The sequence below is a fragment of the Podarcis raffonei genome, chromosome 4 (assembly GCF_027172205.1).
Source record: "Podarcis raffonei isolate rPodRaf1 chromosome 4, rPodRaf1.pri, whole genome shotgun sequence".
NCBI lineage: Eukaryota > Metazoa > Chordata > Lepidosauria > Squamata > Lacertidae > Podarcis > Podarcis raffonei.
Window position 1 is genome coordinate 59956793 of NC_070605.1, and position 20990 is coordinate 59977782.

At 42.3% G+C, this 20990-nt stretch overlaps 1 protein-coding gene across 9 annotated transcripts in view; it reads left to right on the forward strand.

Moving 5' to 3' along the window:
* BCOR (BCL6 corepressor) overlaps window positions 1–18286 on the forward strand; it is an 88304-nt gene extending 70018 nt beyond the window's left edge. For 8 of the 9 annotated variants that reach the window (XM_053386919.1, XM_053386915.1, XM_053386922.1 and 5 more), the window contains 5 exons: window positions 7909–8075; window positions 14248–14393; window positions 16270–16347; window positions 16490–16640; window positions 17161–18286. In XM_053386919.1, the coding sequence (XP_053242894.1) occupies window positions 7909–8075; window positions 14248–14393; window positions 16270–16347; window positions 16490–16640; window positions 17161–17446 (828 nt within the window). In that variant the 3' untranslated portion in view covers window positions 17447–18286. Of the gene's footprint in view, window positions 1–7908; window positions 8076–14247; window positions 14394–16269; window positions 16348–16489; window positions 16645–17160 lie in introns of those variants that run through there. The other variant, XM_053386923.1, reaches the window with a different exon arrangement.
* The last annotated feature ends 2704 nt before the right edge of the window (window positions 18287–20990 follow it).

Here is a 20990-nt window from a genome sequence, read left to right on the forward strand (position 1 = left end):
AGTGCTATCCTGGTGTGTGCGGTTTATTTTTTTAGAGAGAGATGCAGCTGGCAGGGAGGGTTGTGAAATTGATTATAGCAGCAGTGCCATTCATTAAGGGCTAGAGGTGTGTGAAAGGAGCAGGGAAAGAATTGCAGGTTTCAGCATTGAGTGGAAAGATGTTGCCTAGAAGAAAGTCGGATGTATAAATTGAAAAACAACAGAGAAATAGACCTGGAGCCCAATTTTCCCAGAGGCCATATCTACCCAGGTCTCTTTGCCACTACTCAGTCAACAGATCTAGTTTGATGCTAGCTATGTTTTATTTATTTCTTTGGAGTAATAAATTAACACTCTCTCCCCCGCCTCCCGCCCATCACCTTGCAGATGTGTAGGCAGAAGTTAATGGCAGATAAGCCATAGGTGAGGGAAAGTCTGTACTCAACACCTGTACATTGCTTTAAAGTCAGGCATGCACACTCTTTTCTCTCTCTGTGATTTGGACAGTTTACGTGTTTACAACATGCACAACTGTTGTCAGGACTAGATTGGCCCTGCACTGGTGTGCAGCTGGCAACCTTTCAAATGACCTCTCTCATGTGACAGGCATAATCAGCTGAAATGCTGTAGTCCGTAAGACAGCCAGAAAAGTGTCTCAGACCCACAATACAACAAAGTTTTGAGATTTGTTTGTTGACAAACTTGTTTTCTTCATCTCTTAAATATAAATTGACAGGGAATATATTATCTTGAGGGATGTTAAAATAACTTGTTTTTTTGTGGTGGTTTTTGTATGACCTTTCTAGTTTTTTGTTGTTTTTTTAAAAAATAAAATTTCTCACCCAAGTGTGTGCTCTCAACATTTTCCCTCTGTTATTGTACAGGAACATGCTAGAAAAGTCAGTGAATTTGGGAGCGGTGGTGAGGGGTGTGTGTGCATTGTGGATAGGGTTGTAGACAGGAAATCCGAGGTTTTCTTCACGGTTTCCCCAGAGGAATGGGGTTTTGCTGGTAGAATGCATTGCAGGCCTCAGCCTAGGAAAGTCTGTTGGCTGCCATGATACTTTGGCTGCGAGGGATATTTGCTCATAGGCGTTGCGTTTCCAAATGCCCTTCTTATCTGACTGCTTTATAGAAGGACTCCCCCTGGAACATTCCTCTTCTCTTCCCCCTCCCCAATTGAAACACTTCCCAGATGAATTGTGCCCCTCCCTCCTGTTTTCTTTAAGTGATAACCTCTGGTGTTAAAGATATCTCCATAGCAACAAACAGTTTCTTTTCTCCACCCTTCCTGCCTTTCTCCAGGAAGTGGTTCTGCATTGTTTGGAAAACAAGGTCTGTGATGTAAATCACTATGACAGGGCTGGCTGTTGCGTTGTAAAGAGACTTTAGGCACATTATTCTTTCAGTGATTTCCTTTGCTGGCTTGGACGGAGGATGATGCACAGAATGCTCTGTGGATCCGTACTCATGGAACATGGATCTAGAGAGGCAGCCTGCCACACGTACTAAAGCAGCAAATGAGACATGCACACACCCCTCTCACACGCAGACACACACATTAAATAGGATTCCCATTTCTACTAGGCTAGAATGCATCACTTTCTAGCTGTCACGGAAGCATTGAAAATAATTCTCTGCTTTGGTTGGTGGAAACTGAGATGACTTTATAAATAACTATGCATCTTATAAATAACAACACACGGTTGCATGAAAATGGCATATGGGCTAGAACTGGCCAGTAGGTGTCATGGTGAATGCAGTTTTAAATTCTCTATATTGGGGTTTCCAACCCTTTTGGGCTCAGGGGCACATTTGGAAAATGTTAGAAACTGCCACGTGATGACAAAATACACGTGTTGCAGAAGAAAAGCTGGTGATACACCAAAACCCGACAAATAACCCACATACTTCCTAAAACAAATAAAACACAAAAAGCTGAGCTCTCCCTCTCCCAAGCAAAATGCTCACAATCCAACGGCAAAACCAGGCAAGGCAATCTGCATCCAAGCAAAAGAAAAATCAGTTCTCTCTCTCTCTCTCTCTCTCTCTCTCTCTCTCTCTCTCTCTCTCTCTCTCTCGATCACTCATAGCTGAGTAATATTGTCTTCCATAAACACAGTTTTAACAATAAGTGTACCACAAACACACAGAGCCCCCTCCAAAAAGCAGATAACCCCAACATACAAACACAAAAATCAGGTGAAACACAACAAGAAACAAAAAAAAATTCTTGCAAAGTGCCACCATTTGGGACCCAGAGGCTTTCCTAGTGGAGAGGGAGGTAAAAGAGCCAGGGTAGGGTGGCTTTCCAGTCAGTTTAGCATCACCAATGGTAATGAAGAAGGCTTTTTTTTTAAATAGAAAAAATTAGGAGAGTCGGGTGCAATGGTGGTCACCAAGTGGGCATCATGGTGCCTGAGGGGATCACAATGGGGAATTGGGGAATTAATGGGCATAGCCAAGGGAGTAAATAAACCAGGTAAATAAATAGAAATACTTAACTAGCTGGCCAATTGCATCACAGAAATTGCATCACAATTGCACCCCCCCCCAAACATAAAGCCTGCCCATCTAAAATAAATCCTGGCTACACCCATATTTATATTCATCAATCTTAATTGTTCTACACAAGCTTCTGCAATGTGTTTTTTCCAGGATTCCCAATTTCAGATCCAAACTAGTCATGTGCTATCAGCCACATGTTGTGGAATTCGACAGAGAAGGCTGAGATTTCTATGAATTGAATAAATCATGTTTAAAGAGTTAATGAGGCATTTAATTAATTAACCATAAAACTCTACATTGTTACATCTCATGGTTAATGACACTGTATGAAATCCACTGGGAACTTCTCTAGTTCTGTGGCAAGAGGCTGAGTGTATGCAGAATGGGTGCCCTCCTTCAGGGATCTTTGTGCATATTGAATGAATGGGAGTTAAGCAAAAGCATGTGCTGGGGGTTTATGGGGTGGGGTTGGGGGAATGACGACTAGCCCTGACAATATACGTGTCACTTAAATATAGGCAAATGCTTATTGCCTGTTGATGTGAAATTGAACAATTAGTCCCGAGTTTTCTGTGCTAATGTTTTTTGTTTGAAAGCCAAAACTCTGGATGGTCCACAGCTCAGTGTGGCACAATGCATAGATTGGGTACAGAAAGAGGCCCAGGGTGCATCTAGATAAGGTCTTGCAATCTCAAATGGATCATTTAGACACTGCAAATGGTTCATTTGCAACCTTAATGAATTTTCCGCAAAAGGGATAAATCCAGCTTAAATGGAGAAAAATAAGGGCTGAGCAATTAGATGCCAATGACATTGTGTGGCCGCTGTGAAATGCTTGCATGCATGAGCTCCATTGATCCCACAACTCTAGTCAGTCCCTGGGATTTCCAGGCAATGGATTTGGGGTTGCAAGGCTGAGAAAGAGCTAGTTGTCAAGCTTAGCTCTGTTGCAGAGTCTCTGCCAGCCAGAGTAGATGATGCAAGCTAGCTGGACCAATGGCCTGATTCATTACAAGGCAGTTTCATATGTTTAAAAGCACCCTTTTTTTAGTTCAGTTTAAAATTAAACAAGTGGCAGTTGTTTGTACTAACAAACAGCCCACTCACAGATGATTTGGTACTGTTTCTGCAAGCCAGAAATGGAAGGAAATGTATGAAACAACTTTCCCCAGATTTTTATTTTTTAATTGAATTATGTTGCTCATGTCGGTGCTGTTAGTCCCAGCCTGCTGTTTGGACCAGCAGAGAAAAGCCTGGGTACCAGACTGACAGATTCCATCATGGCTGGCATTGTGGTGGGGTGGGGTGGGGTGGGCAGGGAACACTATCTGGGAGAGCCTTTTAAGTCTTCCCCATTTTGACAAGACAGACCTTGTTCATAGTATGTGGCTGAAGCACTTAGTAATCCTAAAAGTCATATGACTGGACTTCTTTCTTTAGCTTGGACAGCCAGTTCATTAGATTCCTGCGATCCACTTTAACCTGGTTAGCAAAGGCCTGCTACACGAACAGCTTCATGCTGTATCCTAGCTACCAACTCCTCAGGTCAGGTATGTGAAGAGTGCAGATTACTGTGGGCTTTCCGGCAGATTTGGAACTGCAAGGATAAGTCTGCGGCGCTGGGGAAATGGGCTTCCTGCATTTCACAAAGTGGACTCTAGTCCGCAGAAGCTTATGCCGTAATAAAATAGGCGTCACAATGCTCTTTATTCTCTTTTCTTCTCTCTGCCTTTACTTGAGAACAAAATGGTTAACTGAACTTGTGAAGGGTCCTGCTAAATTGACAGCATTTGTATCGGGTTCCTTTCACAGCACTTTGTCACCTACTGAGGGCCAATAGAACAGGATCTGCTACCCCAGGCCTTTGTTCCAGGTGACTGAAGGATCACAGTCTCATTTTTGCAAAACCGCTTTGGTTCCCGCCCCCCTTACAGTCATGCGATATACACGTTTTATTTAATAAAAAACTAATGAAATGTTTCCATGACTGTTAAGAGTTTGGGAAATTTGCCTGTGAGCTTGATTGTGTTATCACTACTGCCAAAGCACTACCTTGGGTTCCATGGTGCAAGAAAGGAAAGATATAAATCCTTTTTTTTTTATAAGATATTTATTGAAATTTTCCACTTTAATACATTAAAAATCAAAAAAGAAAAAACAAAAAGGTTTAAAAACACATAACGTTCACAATCCTTATTTTTCTATAACATATTTCCCTGACCTCCCCACACCTCCCCTTCTTATATTCCAATTCAAATTGTTAGTTCAACAAGTTCTTATCCCCAATTTTTGACCTTTTTCTATTTAGTTCATTTTAAAAAAAGCCAATTTTACCTTATAAACATCAATATTTATATATCAATACCCATTCTTAAAACCTCTTTCTAAAGTTGACCCAAATTCCCTTCCACGACTTCCCCAATTTTCATACGAATAGCAAAACAGAGTAAAAGCAAAAACAGATTATAATTATGCACCCTTTGGATCCCCAAACTCCACCCCCCCTTTCCCGGTTTCAATCCCCAACAAATGTCCATCAGTCTTAATCTACTATCAGCCTGGAGATCTCACGTCCGAGGCTCTTAATTCTCTCTCAATTCCTCTCTGCCGGTTTTTTTGATAGTCCTTAATATTAAACACCAGATCTCGGAGAAGCTCTAGCTGAATGGGATTCATGTTTCTTCCAGCCAGACCTCCATACTTAAAAGTGGAGCCCGAATCTTGTTTCTTACTCCTTTCAAGTCCAAATGTCCCCAAAGCTCCAACTTCCACCTTAATCAGATTTGTAATCCTTGGATCTTCAGATCTCCACATAAGGAGATCTCTCCGTTCTTCAATCTCCAATTCAAACCAGATTTTCAACATCAAGTTCTTATTTTCCTTTGTAGCCATCATGTCAGGCCTCTGGCTCTCCTTTGTCATCTGCAGCATTACAGCTCCTCCTTCCTTTTCCTCAGGAACAACATATATCTCTTTCTCCACACTCTCAAAGTTCTCAAGTTTCTCTTCTTGTCCAGCTGCATGGACTTCCTGAGTCAAGTCCTTATCAAATTCAATGAGTTTATTTACTGTTAAATCCAGAGTTGCAACATTTGTAGCCAAAACATCAATTTGGCCTTGTAACTTTCCCAAGAGAACAAAAACTCTGTCCAATTTAGCATGTATTTTCCCTCCTTCAGCCATTCTTGTAATGTCCCAAAACCCCCTCTAGAGGGATTTTGGTTACTTAAAATTCCTTCCAGTTCAAATCCAAAAGTCAAGTTAGTTTGTATCAATTCTTCCTTGTTTTCAACAAATTATAACTAAATTGTAACAAATATAACCAGCAGAGACAACAGAAACAAAGTTCTCTTTTTCAGTCTTGACAGCTAATTTGACAGCTGTCAAACTCTTCAATACCTCTTCAACAGGCTCTCTCGCGGATCACTCCCGGGTCTGGGGGGGTGGCACTTCAGTTCCCAAAATTAGCTCTTATCCTCCAGTAAAATTACTTATACTGCCAAATCGTGAAATTAATGTCTTTTGCCCAATAAACAAGAAAAAATTCTCTCGACCTTAGTTAGCTGATCCTTGCGTTAGATTATTTACAAGACGGGGAGACGGACTTCCTGTTTGCGCCTTCCCCGATTGTGCCTAATTCAAAAAAATTTTTTCTTTGTAAATCCAATTTCCGTACTACTCACGGGTTGTTGCTTTTAAAGTCCAATTGTTCACAAGAAGAAGTCAGCGCTCTCCGACTATGGCATGCGGCTTCGCTCCGCAGGAGAAGCAGTCGACTCTCAGCACCGCGCCGCTCACCCCTCCCCCGTTCCGAAGCCTTTAAAAAGGCTCCTTCGCGGGTCGGGGGAGCAAATGGTGCCCGCCGAGTCACCAAGTTCACAGGCTTCACCACCTGTGATTTCTGAGGGTCCCCGCGTCGCTGCCGCGGCAAGACCCAACTCCTGCGGAGCTGATTCCCTCCGGAGCTCGGAGGGAATCCGCCATTAGCCGATGGCGCTAACCCGGAAGTCGGAAAGCTATAAATCCTGGGGTTGGGGTAGATGACCCTTGGGATCCCTCCCAACCATACATTCCTATGAAAATGTAAGGAGTGTGTATGTGAGACACACGCACATACTCCCAATCAATTATCTTGGTCGTTCTTGTTTCCATAAAGGCATCTCAAATCAGTGATAAAAATGTAGACAAAGGTCACAGTATTTAGACTAGTCTACTCCTTACCTTACCTTGGTGGCGCTGTGGTCTAAACCACAGAGCCTAGGGCTTGCCGATCAGAAGGTAGGCGGTTTGAATCCTCGCGACAGGGTGAACTCCCGTTGCTCGGTCCCTGCTCCTGCCCACCTAGCAGTTTGAAAGCTCATCAAAATGCAAGTAGATAAATAGGTACCGCTCTGACGGGAAGGTAAACGGCGTTTCCGTACACTGCTCTGGTTCGCCAGAAGCAGCTTAGTCATGCTGGCCACATGACCTGGAAGCTGTACACCGGCTCCCTCGGCCAGTAAAGCGAGATGAGCGCCGCAACCCCAGAGTCGGCCACGACTAGACCTAACAGTCAGGGGTCCCTTTACCTTTACTCCTTACCTTACCTTACCTTACCTTACCTTATCTCATGGCCAATTTCCATCTTGCACTGCAATGTGCACAGACCACACCCTGTGTAGTCCAGCATCATGATGTTGTGTATCTTTGTCCACGCCAGTGGCTGCCATTGGCATGGAGCAGAGGCAGGGAAACTCACAACATGATGGCTCCATGTCCTCATTGTGTTTGTACACATTGTGGCGCTGGGGTGAAACCTGTGACCCCAGGGAGCAGTTGAGGGATAAGTTAAAGTATAGATCGGCTCTAACATTATTTGGAAGGAATTAAGATTTCAGTAGTTAATATACAGGATGCTGCAAAGAGGTTTAGTCGAACAAAAGCAGAAGCTGACCTGTTTTCTTCAGGATCTGAAAGAAGAGGAAGGCTTTTGATTATACTTTCAGTGGCTACCAACGTTCCATTCTGCCATAGAGGAAATATTCAGGGTTACAATGGCAGCTGTAAAATGTTGGCATCTCCATGGCACCCTTCTGTTAGTTTTGAAAGTTACTTGTTGTATGTGAACACCCTACATCACAGTCTTAAGTATGTTATTTGCATATTCATTCTGCTCCTGAGACTTGCTTATAAATAAATGGGTTGAGATGCGGAGCTGTTTGGGTTCTCCGAATCTGCCTTTGGGGGCTAGTGGCTTCTTTTGCTTTTCTAAGTTTTGACTTCTTCAGTGGGGAGAAGAGCTGTGTAGTTTCTTCCCTTCTTGCTTTTGTTACTCCTTAATAGCCCAATGAGAAGGGTATTCCCAGCATGTTAAAGTAAAGGTATGCATGTCTCCACAGCAACAAACAACATGGTCTGTTTTCTCTTGCTTCTCTTTTCCAGGAAGTGGTTCTGTATTGTTTGGAAAACAAAGTCTGTGATGTAAATCATCGTGACAATGCTGGTTATTGTGCCCTGCATGAGGCCTGTGCCAGAGGCTGGCTGAGCATTGTGCGACATCTCCTAGAATATGGAGCCGATGTGAACTGCAGCGCTCAGGATGGAACTAGGTTAGCAACACTTCAGTTACTAAGAGTAAACGGCCACTGCTTTTGTCCCGCATTAATACACAGCTGGGTTGATGTCACCAATGGCTTTGAAATTATGTTTAAAAGAAACGTCGCTTTTCTCCAACAGTTGAGGCCTGGAGTCTCTCAAGCTTCCGGAACTTGCTAATTGCATTCTACTGCATAAAATTTGGTTCCTCAAAAAATGCTGTGTCCTCCTTTTGCAAATTTAGGCTGCATATCTATCCACATTTTAATCCTACTGGAATCAATATAGCCTGGTTTTGTGGGAGCTGCAGGTGGCTAGCCACTCACAATTCTTGTTCTGATATTTGAGAAACTATACTGGACAATAACATTCTGCTAATTTTCTGTGTTAATTCTCTTTGTTATGTGCCTAACTCTTTTTCCATTAGGAAACCATTTGTGGCTATAATTGTTATAGGAATAGGATCTCTTGCAGTTTTACTGAACAGTTGAAAGATACTACTTTTTAGTCCTGTTTATATCTTACTTATACTTCTAAATATCTTTTTAAATATCCAACTGGTCAAAAGTGCAAGTAATTTGTACACACACCTTATAATTTAGTGTACAACATCGCTTAATTTTACTCATTCTTAGTGATATGCAGGCAAATCACCTTCTTCAACCTTTTATCCTTCTACCCATGCCCTCTAATGGCGATATCTTTTTCTAATTATTAAGTCCTTCCTCTTTTTCTTTTTGATTCACTAAACATTTCTGTGCATAATGTTGATAACTGTTGCTTTTAAATACTGTACTAAGATACAAGATGGAGGGCGCCTTTTGGAGTTCTTCCATTTGAATGTTTTATCACTTACCACCAAACCTGACAGCCTGAGGACATTAAATTAGCATGTCTGTGAGCCAAGAGCTCTTAAGTTATTGGTCTTTGCCTATCAACTTGCAATAGTCAAAAGATTTCAAGAAAACACACACAAAAGATTTAATCTTGGTTAAGGTGGCCTATTACTCTTGAGCACTCTGTCATTATCACCTTATCAGGTCTATAGGAACATGCTTCCTGGAAGGAAGAACAGTGAAAGAAGCTTGGACAAGGGAGTCAAGCCTCTTTTCTTTGGCCTTAGGCCCACCCCCTGGCCAGCCATCAATTGTCCTCCCTGGCCTAGGGTGGGTCAAAGGCCTGCCAAGTAGGTGGATGGCACCCACCCAGGTGAGCCCCGCTCAGTGCCGCAAACCCGGCCCACCTGTGGGGAAGGGAGGGTGGAAATTGTCCCTTCTCCCCATCTAACTAAATAAGAATCTATGAGGCTGGGCAGGCCTCCACTGTGTGGGGTTTTTTTATTGAGCGGGTCAAGCCACTCAGACCTTAGCAACATAAAAAGAAGGTGCTTGTATCTCCTTGAAAACTGGAGATTCCGCAGCCTTCAAACAGCTGCTAGTAGTCAGTTTACCTTGACCTATTAATTCCTCTTTGTCTTGGGCCCAGCAGGCCGATCAAACACTCCTCTCTCTCTCTCTCTCTCTCTCTCTCTCTCAAGATTTGCCAAAGAGGTCCTACCCTACTAAAAAGCTAATATCATTTCAAGGGGGAATGTCTGTGAAGGAGCAGATCAAGGCTGTCTTCTTTCTTTAGAGACAGGTCTTCCAAGTATGGCTTTTGTTGCACTTCGATTGTTTTTAGATAGTACAAATTCACTCATTCAACAGAGATTATGTATATAAAATGCAATCAGATTCACTCGTTCAACAGAGATTATGTATATAAAATACAATCAGAATCTATCAGGTCCTTGACTGTTCTGAATTTTAAAGAAACAGGAAATAAATTCAGGCTCCTCGCAACAATTTGTCACTGCCCCTAGGATATGCTGAAGCAGAAACACCCTCCCATGCTCCATGGTTGGTGTGTTGGACAGTGTGTGTAGGATTGCATCCCCAAATCATCCACATATAGGGCTGGGAGAAAATCCAGTAGGGTTTTCTGCCCTGTTCCATCTGACGTGCAACTTGATCTGTCCTCTGTAAGTGTCCTTGAGAGTTTTGAGAGTTCTCATCGGATGTCTTTCTATTTATCTGTAATCTTGAACCTTTCATGCACTTATCAGTCTGGGAAGTGGAAGGACCCCCAGCTTCTCGTTCCCTACTTTCACAATCCACTCCCCTTCCGTGCAGTTTTAAAATTTGCTGTTGAGATGCATTTGTTTTTATGAAATTCCTAATTCACTTCACAGTAACAAATGCATGTGCTTGGAATGAGCTACCATCTCACTCAGATTCACATTGATGTGGCTACACATGCTGAAAAGCCACGACTCATCACGCCAGACTACTTATGCCTTTCATTTCCCCCAACCTGGTGCCCTCCAGATGTTTTGAATTAAAACTCATTAGCCCCAGCCAGGAGTTGTAGTCCAAAACACATTTGTGGCTGGCAGGACAGGGCTGTGTTGCTTCCAAACACTGCACTTCACTGCCAGTTACTGAGAAGAGGAGCGGCAAGGCGTGTGTGTATGTGTGTGTGGTGTGGGCTGCAGCATCAGGAACATCTGCATCCACACTGAGCTCCCCTGCCGCCTTGTCCCTCCCTCTTGCAGCTGCAACTGCCAAACACATCTGGAGGGGAGCAGGTTTGGCTGCATTTGACCCACTGGCTTCTCCTTCTCCCCTTTCCCATTTCATCAGTGAAATAACCTATTGTTATCAATTCATATATTTGCATGCTGCTTAATAGTAAATCAGTTTCTAAGCAGTTTACAAAATAACAAACGACAGCATGTATATATATATATAACAAACAACGAACCTGGAAAAACTAGTATTATACAATACAAAACGACAACACAGTGCCATATAAAACAAAATCTACCCAAAGCAAAAACCCTGCAGCACGTTTTGGAAAAAATCTTAAGAGTCAGGGACTGCTTCCCTCTTCAGCCTCCCTCTTGCCATTTTCACTTTGTGATTGGCAGCTGTGTGTGTTAAGGGTTAGGAAGATGAATGTGATTTTTTAAATGGGCAGTTTTCAAGCAGCTTGTGGGGGGCAGGTCTCACCTTAAAAGTTGGGCATCATAGAAGTGTCTTCAATTCACCCCACCCCAAGGAACTAGACTTATTCACAGGAAAGTATACATACTCTACTTACTTACAACCATGTATGACTCGTTTTATATATTGGTATATTTAATACAAATTTATTTTTCTAGGCAATACTCCTCCATTTACTATGCCTCTCATAATAATGATGATGATGATGATGATAATAATAATAATAACAACAACAATAATAATATATGATCCTGTTGCATTAAGTGCCCTCACGTTCCATGTTAATATCTCTGCATAGCAATCATGATGGCAGATAGATTTAGCCCATTTTCCTTTAAGAGAGGAACATGGCAAAACGCCTTCGTATTCTTTTCTTACTGTAGGTCTGCTGGCTCATGAGCTGACATACTGTAACAGCTAATTTTTAAGAGAGGAGTGGGGTGGGACATTGCCACTAGGTTACACCTAACCTAATGTTCTTCAGGGAAAACCTTGCACTGAGATATTAAAAACCGCCAACCGAATCAAGAGGTCACTTATGTCATGTGAAATATCTTGTCCGGTAAATGGACCAGGGCAATTCAACTAGTGGTGTGTGTAGAGCTTCATGGGAAGGGCTTAGCTTGAGAAACTTGTTTTGGATGCCAGGGGCATGGGAAGTTGTAATTAAAGGTATAGCATCTGAGCATATGCAGAGTGCCTTTCCCTTTGCACTCAGTGACTTCCCTCTCCCACTATATATATTTGGATCCTAGATCAAAAGGTTCAGCTTCCCCACAGCTTTAACTATGGTGAACTGCATTCCACTCGCACAACCACTGCTCAATTTCTGTTTCTGTATGGATATTTAACTTCTCTGCAACCTGATATTGAAGCTGCCCTGTCCTGTTTGATGCCCCCAAAGACTACTGTGCTTCTTTGGTGCTTGGTAGCTGCTGTAGATAAAATGAACCAAAAGATGGTGTTGTGCATGTAATCTCAACCATTAAGAAACTTAAATTGAGTTTACCTAGCTATGTGGTCCAATATTAACTAGTCTTATATTTACTTTAAGGTGGCTTTATTATTACTTGCTGGATATATAAAATGTTTGCTAGTATAATCTCTCCCTTGCTCCCTTGCTCCTGTTGTCGCTTTCCATTACTTCTAAGTTTGCTCCCCATTCAGTTTTTCGTAGCCTCTTTCCTGTCCTCTGGCTCTCATACACTAAGATGGAGCCTGTCAATGGGGTCAGGAAACCCAGACAACTTGGTTAGCCACTGGTTGGTGTGTGTGTGTTAAGAGAGATTGGGTTATGAAGCCTGAAGAGCAGCTGCTTCCTGTGCTGGCTGCCTGCAACAGCTGAGATAGGAAGCAGTTCTTGCAGGTCGTGAGGCTGGTGGGAGGATGAATGAAGCTACAGCCTAGGAAAGGCAGCTGCTGTTGAGAGTGATGTGATCTCTATAGGCAGGGAGCCGGGGAGTGACTGCAGTAGAACCGACTCTGTGTGCCGCAGCCGTAATGGGAACTCAAGCCAAGTCTTCCCCCAGAGGAATTGACATGAGCACAGCAGGGTCTTTCAGTATCTCCCCCTCTCTTAAGCCTGAGCAGGTGTGCATGCCTTGTGGTCTTGAGGTACTCCTGATTTCTGTACCAGAAAAAAACCTGCTCTCTCGTTTAAAACTGGGAGCAAGCACTCGCTAGATCAGAGTTGCACAGATTTGCTGGATAAATCTTGCCCTTTCTAGAAGTGGCAAGGACTGGGATTTCTAAAGCATCCTCCCAGTTCATAGGGGCATCCAGTTTTTGCTATCCTCGGCCCTGTTTTGCTGGTCACCAATCTAAATGGTTGCAGGCATCTCTCTGTCTCTGAATGGCATGATGCCCATATGCACTTCTGGGGGGAATTTGTGCAAAATACGTGTGTTGCTGCTTCATTGCACTGGTGTAGATGCTTTGCCAGGCCATTAAGGTTGTCTGCTTAGCTCCCTGTGCTGCTGCGTTTGCCTCCTATACAGCAAATGTGTGGAAGACAGTTGTATATTCAGTGCACAGCAGCCCAGAACAATTTGCCATTCCCAAACAAATGCAGCCCCCCAGCTCTGCATGCTGCCTGCCAATTTCTTCACAATCCCGTTTTTACTATCCTAGGCAAACAGCGAGAGCAGGAATTTTATTGTCTCCCTAGTTGGTGGCTTTCAAAACCTGTGCTGCTCTGCTTATAGCAAATCTGTATATAGCTCATAACTTCCTACTTTCTGTGCATTTGAAGCTTAAGACCTCAGCCCTAAATAAAAGTGTGTGTGTGAAAATCTTAGGAATTATTGTGCATTTAGAGTTGGCACATTATGTTCTGAAATAGCTCAGCTGGTAGAGCATGAGACTCTTAGTTTCAGGGTCATAAGTCTGAGCCCCATGTTAGGCAAAAGATTCCTGCATTGCAAGGGGTTTGACTAGATGACCCTTGTGGTCCCTTCCAACTCTTATGTTTCTATGAATTCAGGAATGTTGCTCTCCTAAGCTAGCTCCAGGTTTGTATGTGCAGGAAGGAGGCTGGCAGTAGAGCCTTCCAGTCCTATTTTGTTATCAGACATATGGGGAAAACTAAGAAAAGTTTTTTTGAGTGTTGAAAGTGTTTACCCTTGCATTTGTATCATCACAGCCAGCTTCATATCCAAGTCTAACACTGATGATCATGGCCATATACACACATACACAAATGCACCCTGTACACACACACACACACACACAGACCCAGACCACCATACATAGCCCTGTACAACAATTTTATTAAGTGACCTCAAGGTACCAAACATGGAAGCTGAATAGAATTCGGTGGTTGTTAAAAATGGGAATTTGTTTAAAAGATGAGATTGAAGTTACTTGGTCAAAGTGATCACAGTAGTGATTAATCACTGTTGCCTATCTTTAAGGGAGCATGCCATTTAATATCGTATGTGTATTCATTTGCCATGTAAGCTTTGTTTACTTCCTGAAGTTAACATTTCATTTTAAAATGTTGAGAAAAGCAATTAGTAGATGGTCACCCGCCATGCCTTATGATAAAGATAATGGTGTTTTTGCTTCAAATGGAAACAAAACGTGTCTCGGTACAGTATGTGAATTTGAAATGAAGGTGTCCTTTCCCCCTCTCTGCCCCCAGGCCTGTTCATGATGCTGTGGAAAATGATCACCTGGAAATTGTCCGATTACTACTTTCGTATGGTGCTGATCCAACGCTTGCAACGTACTCTGGTCGAACGATTGTGAAAATGACACACAGCGAACTAATGGAAACGTTTCTAACAGGTGTGCAACACTATTACGTTGTTTCTTTGTTTATGGAAGTCATCGGTCAGACTGCTGACCAAGGCAAGACAGTTGAAGCCTATAAAAGCAATTCTGGTATGACTGCAGTGGCTACCAGTTAGTTTCTGGGTTCAGTTCAAAGTGCTTGTTTTTACTCAAGATCCCAGTGCCCAAATAGCTGCTTCTCTGTGGAGGAACTTACCTGGGCCTGTGTTTGACATTTGAGGCAAACCTCTGAGGGAGGTGTGGAGGGTGGCAGCATGGGAACGGGCCTTTTCATTGGTGGCTCCCTGCTTGTGGAATGCTGTCATAAGGGAGGCCTGCCTGATGCTGTCAGTATCCATTTTGAGATGCTAGGCAAAAACATTTCTATTTGCTCAAGCTTTTGCCTCTTAATATGGAGGGTATTAGGTATATCTCTCTTTTTTGCTCATCTTAGTGGATTGAGTTCATCTGCCACATACATGGTGTGCTCTTTAGGTTTTTATTTCTACTTCGTTTTAATGTTTGCTTTGCGATGTGAGTCTCTTTGGGTCATTTTTCGGTGAAAAACGCAACTAATAAATGCAACAGGTAAATAAATAATTTTCTACCAAAGTCGATGACTCATTTTAGGAAACAGCAATACAAACTCAGGCTGTAAAATTTAGTCCGTTAATTGGCTAGTTTAGAACAGAAATACAGGTCTTTTAGGACTTCAGAAGCACTGTTATGAAAACATAACCGCTATGTTATATAATAATATGCCATTGGATTTAGGCTGCAACCATCAATACATTTATGAGAGAGCCAGACCCAGGATTGTGCTGTTAGCTACATTAAAAGATGCAATATCAACAGCTTGGTCTTGCTAGCAGGTCAAAGGGTCTTGCCCACCCATCTGGCAAAAGTGGTGAGGGTAAAATTACAATCCTTTGGGGCTCTGGTGGGATGAAATGCAAAATTCAGGGGAGTTTACAGCAAGAAGGCAGAGATTTACTATGGTCCATATGCTTCTTTTCCTTCCTGCCTATCAAAGCTTCATGCAGCTGGGAGTATTTGAACCATTTTCTACAGAGCAGCCCAGCTCACTGTAATAGGCTTTGTTTCCTTTCCTTTTTAAAAAAAATAAAATAAAATCCTGCCTATTTCAAAATGTTACTTCCAAGGGTTACTTTTGAGGCAGTTAAGAATTAAAACAAAACAAAATAATAAAACCTAATCAAAACCAGCAATAATAAATAAATAAATAACAAGCAGTATAAAATCAAAGAAAAGCAGGCCTGGAGCAATAAAACAAGGTACAAGCAGAAGGAATTGATACTCTGAAAGGTCAAATCAGATGCTGTTCAAAAGCCTAAGGAGCATGACTTGATATTGCCTGGTACCTAAAAGATAATAAGAAAGATGTTAAGCACATGTGCTGGGGAGTGACTTGCAAAGTTTGGGCACAACCACTGAAAAGGTCCCCTCTCTGGTAGCTACTCCTCAAACCTCAGAATAATGTAGGGATGTCTGGAAAAGTGTCTCTGAGGCTGGGTGAGTTCATATAGAGCACATGTAATCTATAGCAAGATTAATCTAAGGTCATTGTAGCCTCTGTGTTCAGAGTCTGTTTTAGGAGTGTGCCAAATGAGAATGCCGAGGACAGGAATGGAAAAGGACAGAAGAGATAAGTAGGTGGAAACAGGAGAAGGGTTTTAGAAAGGAAGTAAGATGAGAGATAGTGTCTCATTTGGGCATCTGTACTGGCCTGATCAATAAAACAGATTACCGTACATTGTATTCAAGAGCTTTGCAAAAGCAAAACTTCTTGGAGTATGAATATTGTGATGCTTTATGACAAGATTGTCTTTAAAACTCGCCAACATTTTGTTGTTATTGTTGCTGCCCCTAGAGTACTTAACTGACCTGCAAGGTCGAAGTGTCGATGACCCTGGCTTGTCCTGGGACTTCTATGGCAGCTCTGTGTGCGGTGAGCAAACATTCCTTTTTTGTATTATGCATGGCGTTGGGTGGGTGTATAGGAGGTGCAGGTGGAAAGCCACGCAAGATGCACATTTTACTGTATGTTTCACGCTGGTTCTCATTTCTTTTTTTCTTTTTCTTTTATATAGAGCCAAAGGGGGAAACAGGTTTTGACATCCTATCTAATCCACCTGGCTCAAGTGATGAGGATGAAGATGGTCTTAGTGACATCTTTGAGTTCGAATTTTCAGATGTACCTCTGTTGCCATGCTATAACATCCAAGTGTCTCTTTCTCAAGGGTAAGGAAATGGAGATGGTATAAATATTTGAGGTAGTTGTGAAGTCTTGTGATTTTCATGTAGCCTCTCCAAATGGGCTTTGTGATTCTTCTGTCATTGGTTTTGGTAGAAATGGGCTGTGGCTTGCATTTTTTATTTATATTCAGGTTCTGGAAGGGTACAATCCACCCATTGAAATTGTTTGCGCATCTCTCCTGATGATTTTGTGTGTCTGTATCTGCATGGATTGTGTGCTGATTTAGAGCTACATGCAGAACAATATCCACTCCTGTATTTCAGACTGTTATTAAAGGTCCCCATTCCTGTCAACTGGCTACTTAAGAGTTCTTTTCACGTTTTTGCAAGATCCAAGTAAAGTATACAGCATTGACTGCCTGACGTAGAGCTCTTTCTCATCAATATCACAAAAAAAGGGGAATGTGGCCAGTTATGCAAATAATTACTGACATAATTGAAATGACTGAAGCCTTTGTGCCATCTTACTGGTAATTTGAACTTCTTTCTTTACTTTGTTCTATAGACCACGGAATTGGTTGCTGCTTTCTGACGCAGCAAAGAGGCTGAAAATGTCGCCCCGGATATTTCGTAGCAGTTTCCCAAGCGTGGAAGTGGTCAGCATCATGGAGGCGGAATTTTTCAAACAGGTATCTTTGAGTCAGCTGTTCTCTTGCCAAAAGGATCTAGAAGCTTTCAACCCGGAAGGCAAGGAAATGCTGGACTTGGTGGAATATACAAGTGAGCTACAGACTTTGCTGGGAGCTTCACTCGAGTGGTTACATCCAGATGAGGATATGGATCATTGGTGAACTTCCAGGCCGCTTTAATGTACAGTTCTCTGTAAAGTTATGTCTTTATGTATATGTGTGAATGCCACCATTTCTGTAAATAAAGGACACTGTTAAATAAGATACCTTTCCTTTATATACATATTATAAATATATAAATAAATTCCAGATGGGTGGACTTTTGGAAGATTTCTTTTTCTTTCTTTTTTTAGAGATGTCATTCAGTTTTTACAAATTGTTATATAATGTTCCTTTAAATGCACACAAACTTTGGTATAAATTTGTTTTTACTTGGGACTTTTTTTTAAATAAAGGAAGTGGTTTTGCTTCACACAAAGCTTTGGTTTCACAGGAGATGCCTGTGACAGGCAGTGTGATCAAAGTCATATGGTTGTCTTGGGAGACTGTATTGGGTAAGGCACTTCATAAAATTTTCATTTTTGTTTACAAAGTTGCCTGCTTTGGCCAGGTAAACCCTATTGAATATAATTCAATGGACTGTAATATAAATTTAAAACATATCCATGCGCATCAGCTAGTTGTGTGAACTTTTATATCTTAATTTAAAAGATGTGAAATTTAGTTTTCACAAGGCAAACTGGATTGTTTATATATATATATGTATGTTTAAACATTTGATGCTCTTTATTTAAAAGAAGACTTTGAACTATTTTTTCTGTATCTTGTAAAATATTGAAAACTAACATATGTTGAGGTTAAAACTGTACAGAAGCTAAATTTTTTCTGAATTGTGTGTTTATGTTTGAGATCCGTGTTTTAACTTTGTAAGTAAATTCTTCTGCCTTTGTATTTATATTTTACAAAAAAAACCCTTAAAGGCAATAAAACTGTTGAAAACTATATTGAGGTAACTTGGTTTTGTGCATGACCCTCAAGTGAACTAGGGGCCCTATCCAACCCCAGCTGGCACCCATGCCTTCATAGGAGTAAAGCTGCACCAGAAATTTCCCATATCCCCCTAGCTGCTCCTTATGGTAAAGGTTTGTCTTCTAAAAACACCTTGTCACCATTTTGAATAGAGCAGAACTGGGCAGTGTTGCAGTTTCAAAACTGCTGGTGGTCACAGTGCAGTGACAGAAGGAGAGGTACCTTTTAGCCTTTGTTGTCAGAAGGCAGCAGCGGAGACAGGAAGTGCTGCCCCCAGTGCCACGTTGCCAGGGCTGGAGTCAGATGCAGGTCAGCAATAAAAGAAGCAGATATCTGTTGTCAGTGAAGTTTTTTAACTATTCAAGGAAATGAACATGCACTAAGCCTAGTGGCCTCAGCAGCACTTCCCAACAGGCCTTGCCCCTACAGAGCAATTGCCAGGACTGAAGGTCCTCACCTTCCACACCTCTCTAAGCCTCCTCCTCTCCTGGATATTTCCCAAGCAGCCTCAAAACTGTGTCTGTGCACCTCTGGCTTCCGTTCAGCTCTTTGCATTGCTCTGGGAGTTCTTGGAGACCAAGGGGGAGGGGAGTTTTTGGCAGCAGGAGCCCCTGAGCGGCAGCCCTTCCCCAACAAGTTGCTTGCAGGGTTGCCTTCCTTAATGGTACATGTTATCTAGGATGTAAACATGTGCTTCTCTGTTTTACAGTGTACTTTACAGTGTACTAATTCAGGCTAAACGTAAGCTAACAGGAAACTTTACCTGGATTATTGGGTATTTCCATTGAAGCAGGGCTTAAGTTAAGAAAACCACGCAATTGGCTGTAGACTAGTCCCAGTGACTTCGCTGTATTTATTTCAGATTACTGTACGGCTTGGTTGCTGCAGTGTTAGAGCAGAGGTAGCCAATGTGTTGCTCTCCAGATCATAGAATTGGAGCATAGGAGCCAACTCCTAGGGGCTTTGGAGGGCTTTGCCCCCCACAAAATATTTGAGGGGGACAGCCCCCCAAACTTGATGGGCATTGTCATTCAAATGGTGAGCATGCACTGTGTCATGTGATTATGTGAGGTGGGGCTTACTTAGGCCTCCCCCAATATTTTATTCAAGTTGGCACCCCTGAATTATAGAGCTGGAAGGACCCCAAGGGTCATTTAGTCCCAACACCCTGCGGTGCAGGAATAAATGTTGTGAACTACAACCCCCATAACCCCCAGCCCGGCTGGTCAGTGGTAGGGGACTATGTGTGAGTTCACACCATTGGGAGGGCACCACATTGGCTATCTGACCTAGAGTATTATTTTTCTACAACTTAGTACGTAACTGCAGAAGCAGCGGTTTAAATCCGCTCTACCGGGTGAGCTCCCGTTGCTCTGTCCCAGCTCCTGCCAACCTAGGAATTTGAAAGCACACCAGTGCAAGTAGATAACTAGGTGGTTCTTCTTTGGCAATCACTCGTAGCCGAGTAAGATTGTCTTCCATAAACACGGTCTTAACAATGAGTCCATAAGTGACTGTGGAGGCCAATTCTGGATCCACACGTCCTTCCACAGTGGGGACTTTGTTTTCTGGGCGGGAGTTGATTATGGTGTGGATTTGCCAAGCATGCCTTCCTCTTAGCATGTTTCTCCCTTGCGTCCTGAGTTTGAGTGTCTTCAAAGCCCATGACACCTTTGGTAAAGGCTATTCTCCAATTGGAGCGCTCCCAAGCTAGTGTTTCCCAGTTGTCAGTGTTTATACTACATTTTTTTTAGATTTACCACTGCAGCGGGAAGGTAAATGGCGTTTCTGTGCGCTCTGGCTTCCATCACGGTATCCCGTTACGCCAAAAGCGGTTTAGTCATGCTGGCCATATGACCCGGAAAGCTGTCTGTGGAGAAACACTGGCTCCCTTGGCCTAAAGCAAGATGAGCGCTGCACCCCATAGTCACCTTTGACTGGACTTAACCGTCCAGTCCTTTACCCTTTACCTTTTTTAACCTGCACAATTGTAGGAGCATTGTAGAAGATTAGCTACGCAGGTTGTCGAGCAGCAGTAATGAGAAAGGAAGAAATTGCAGAATACCCAGGTATTTCCTATGGCAAGAACCACCCACAATCACTGCATTAGGTATGAACCACAGTTCTGCCACTAAATAGATTTTCCTTTTGTTGTCACATTAATTTGCAACTCATTAATTGTGACAGAACTGAGGTGCTGTGCTGATGCAAATTTGCATATTCATGAGTAACTTATTAAACAAACAAGATCTCCCTGGCCTTAGGAAGTGCCCAAAGTAATGCTTCACAGTACATCACACAGCCTTGGATGGTTCATTCTCTCTTTATTATGTTAATAGATGCATCTGGTTTAAAGAAAAAAAGTAAACAACCTGTGATTTAAAAATTCAGAATCATTTAAACAATCCAGTTGACATGACTGACCATAGCTTCCCAAAATGTGTACACATTCCTAGTCATCCTCAGAATTAATTTGAAGGTGGGATATAAATGCCTACATTAAATAATTAAGTGAATGAATGAATAAATAATGCACATAGTAAAATAGTTGCGTGTGCATTCTTCATGCATGGCATACATGCATTGCTCATCTGATCTCCATGTAGAAAAACTATAGGATATCCATACAGAAGAAAGGATCATTATGTGAGGCGGTCCTTCCGGGAATAAGCATATC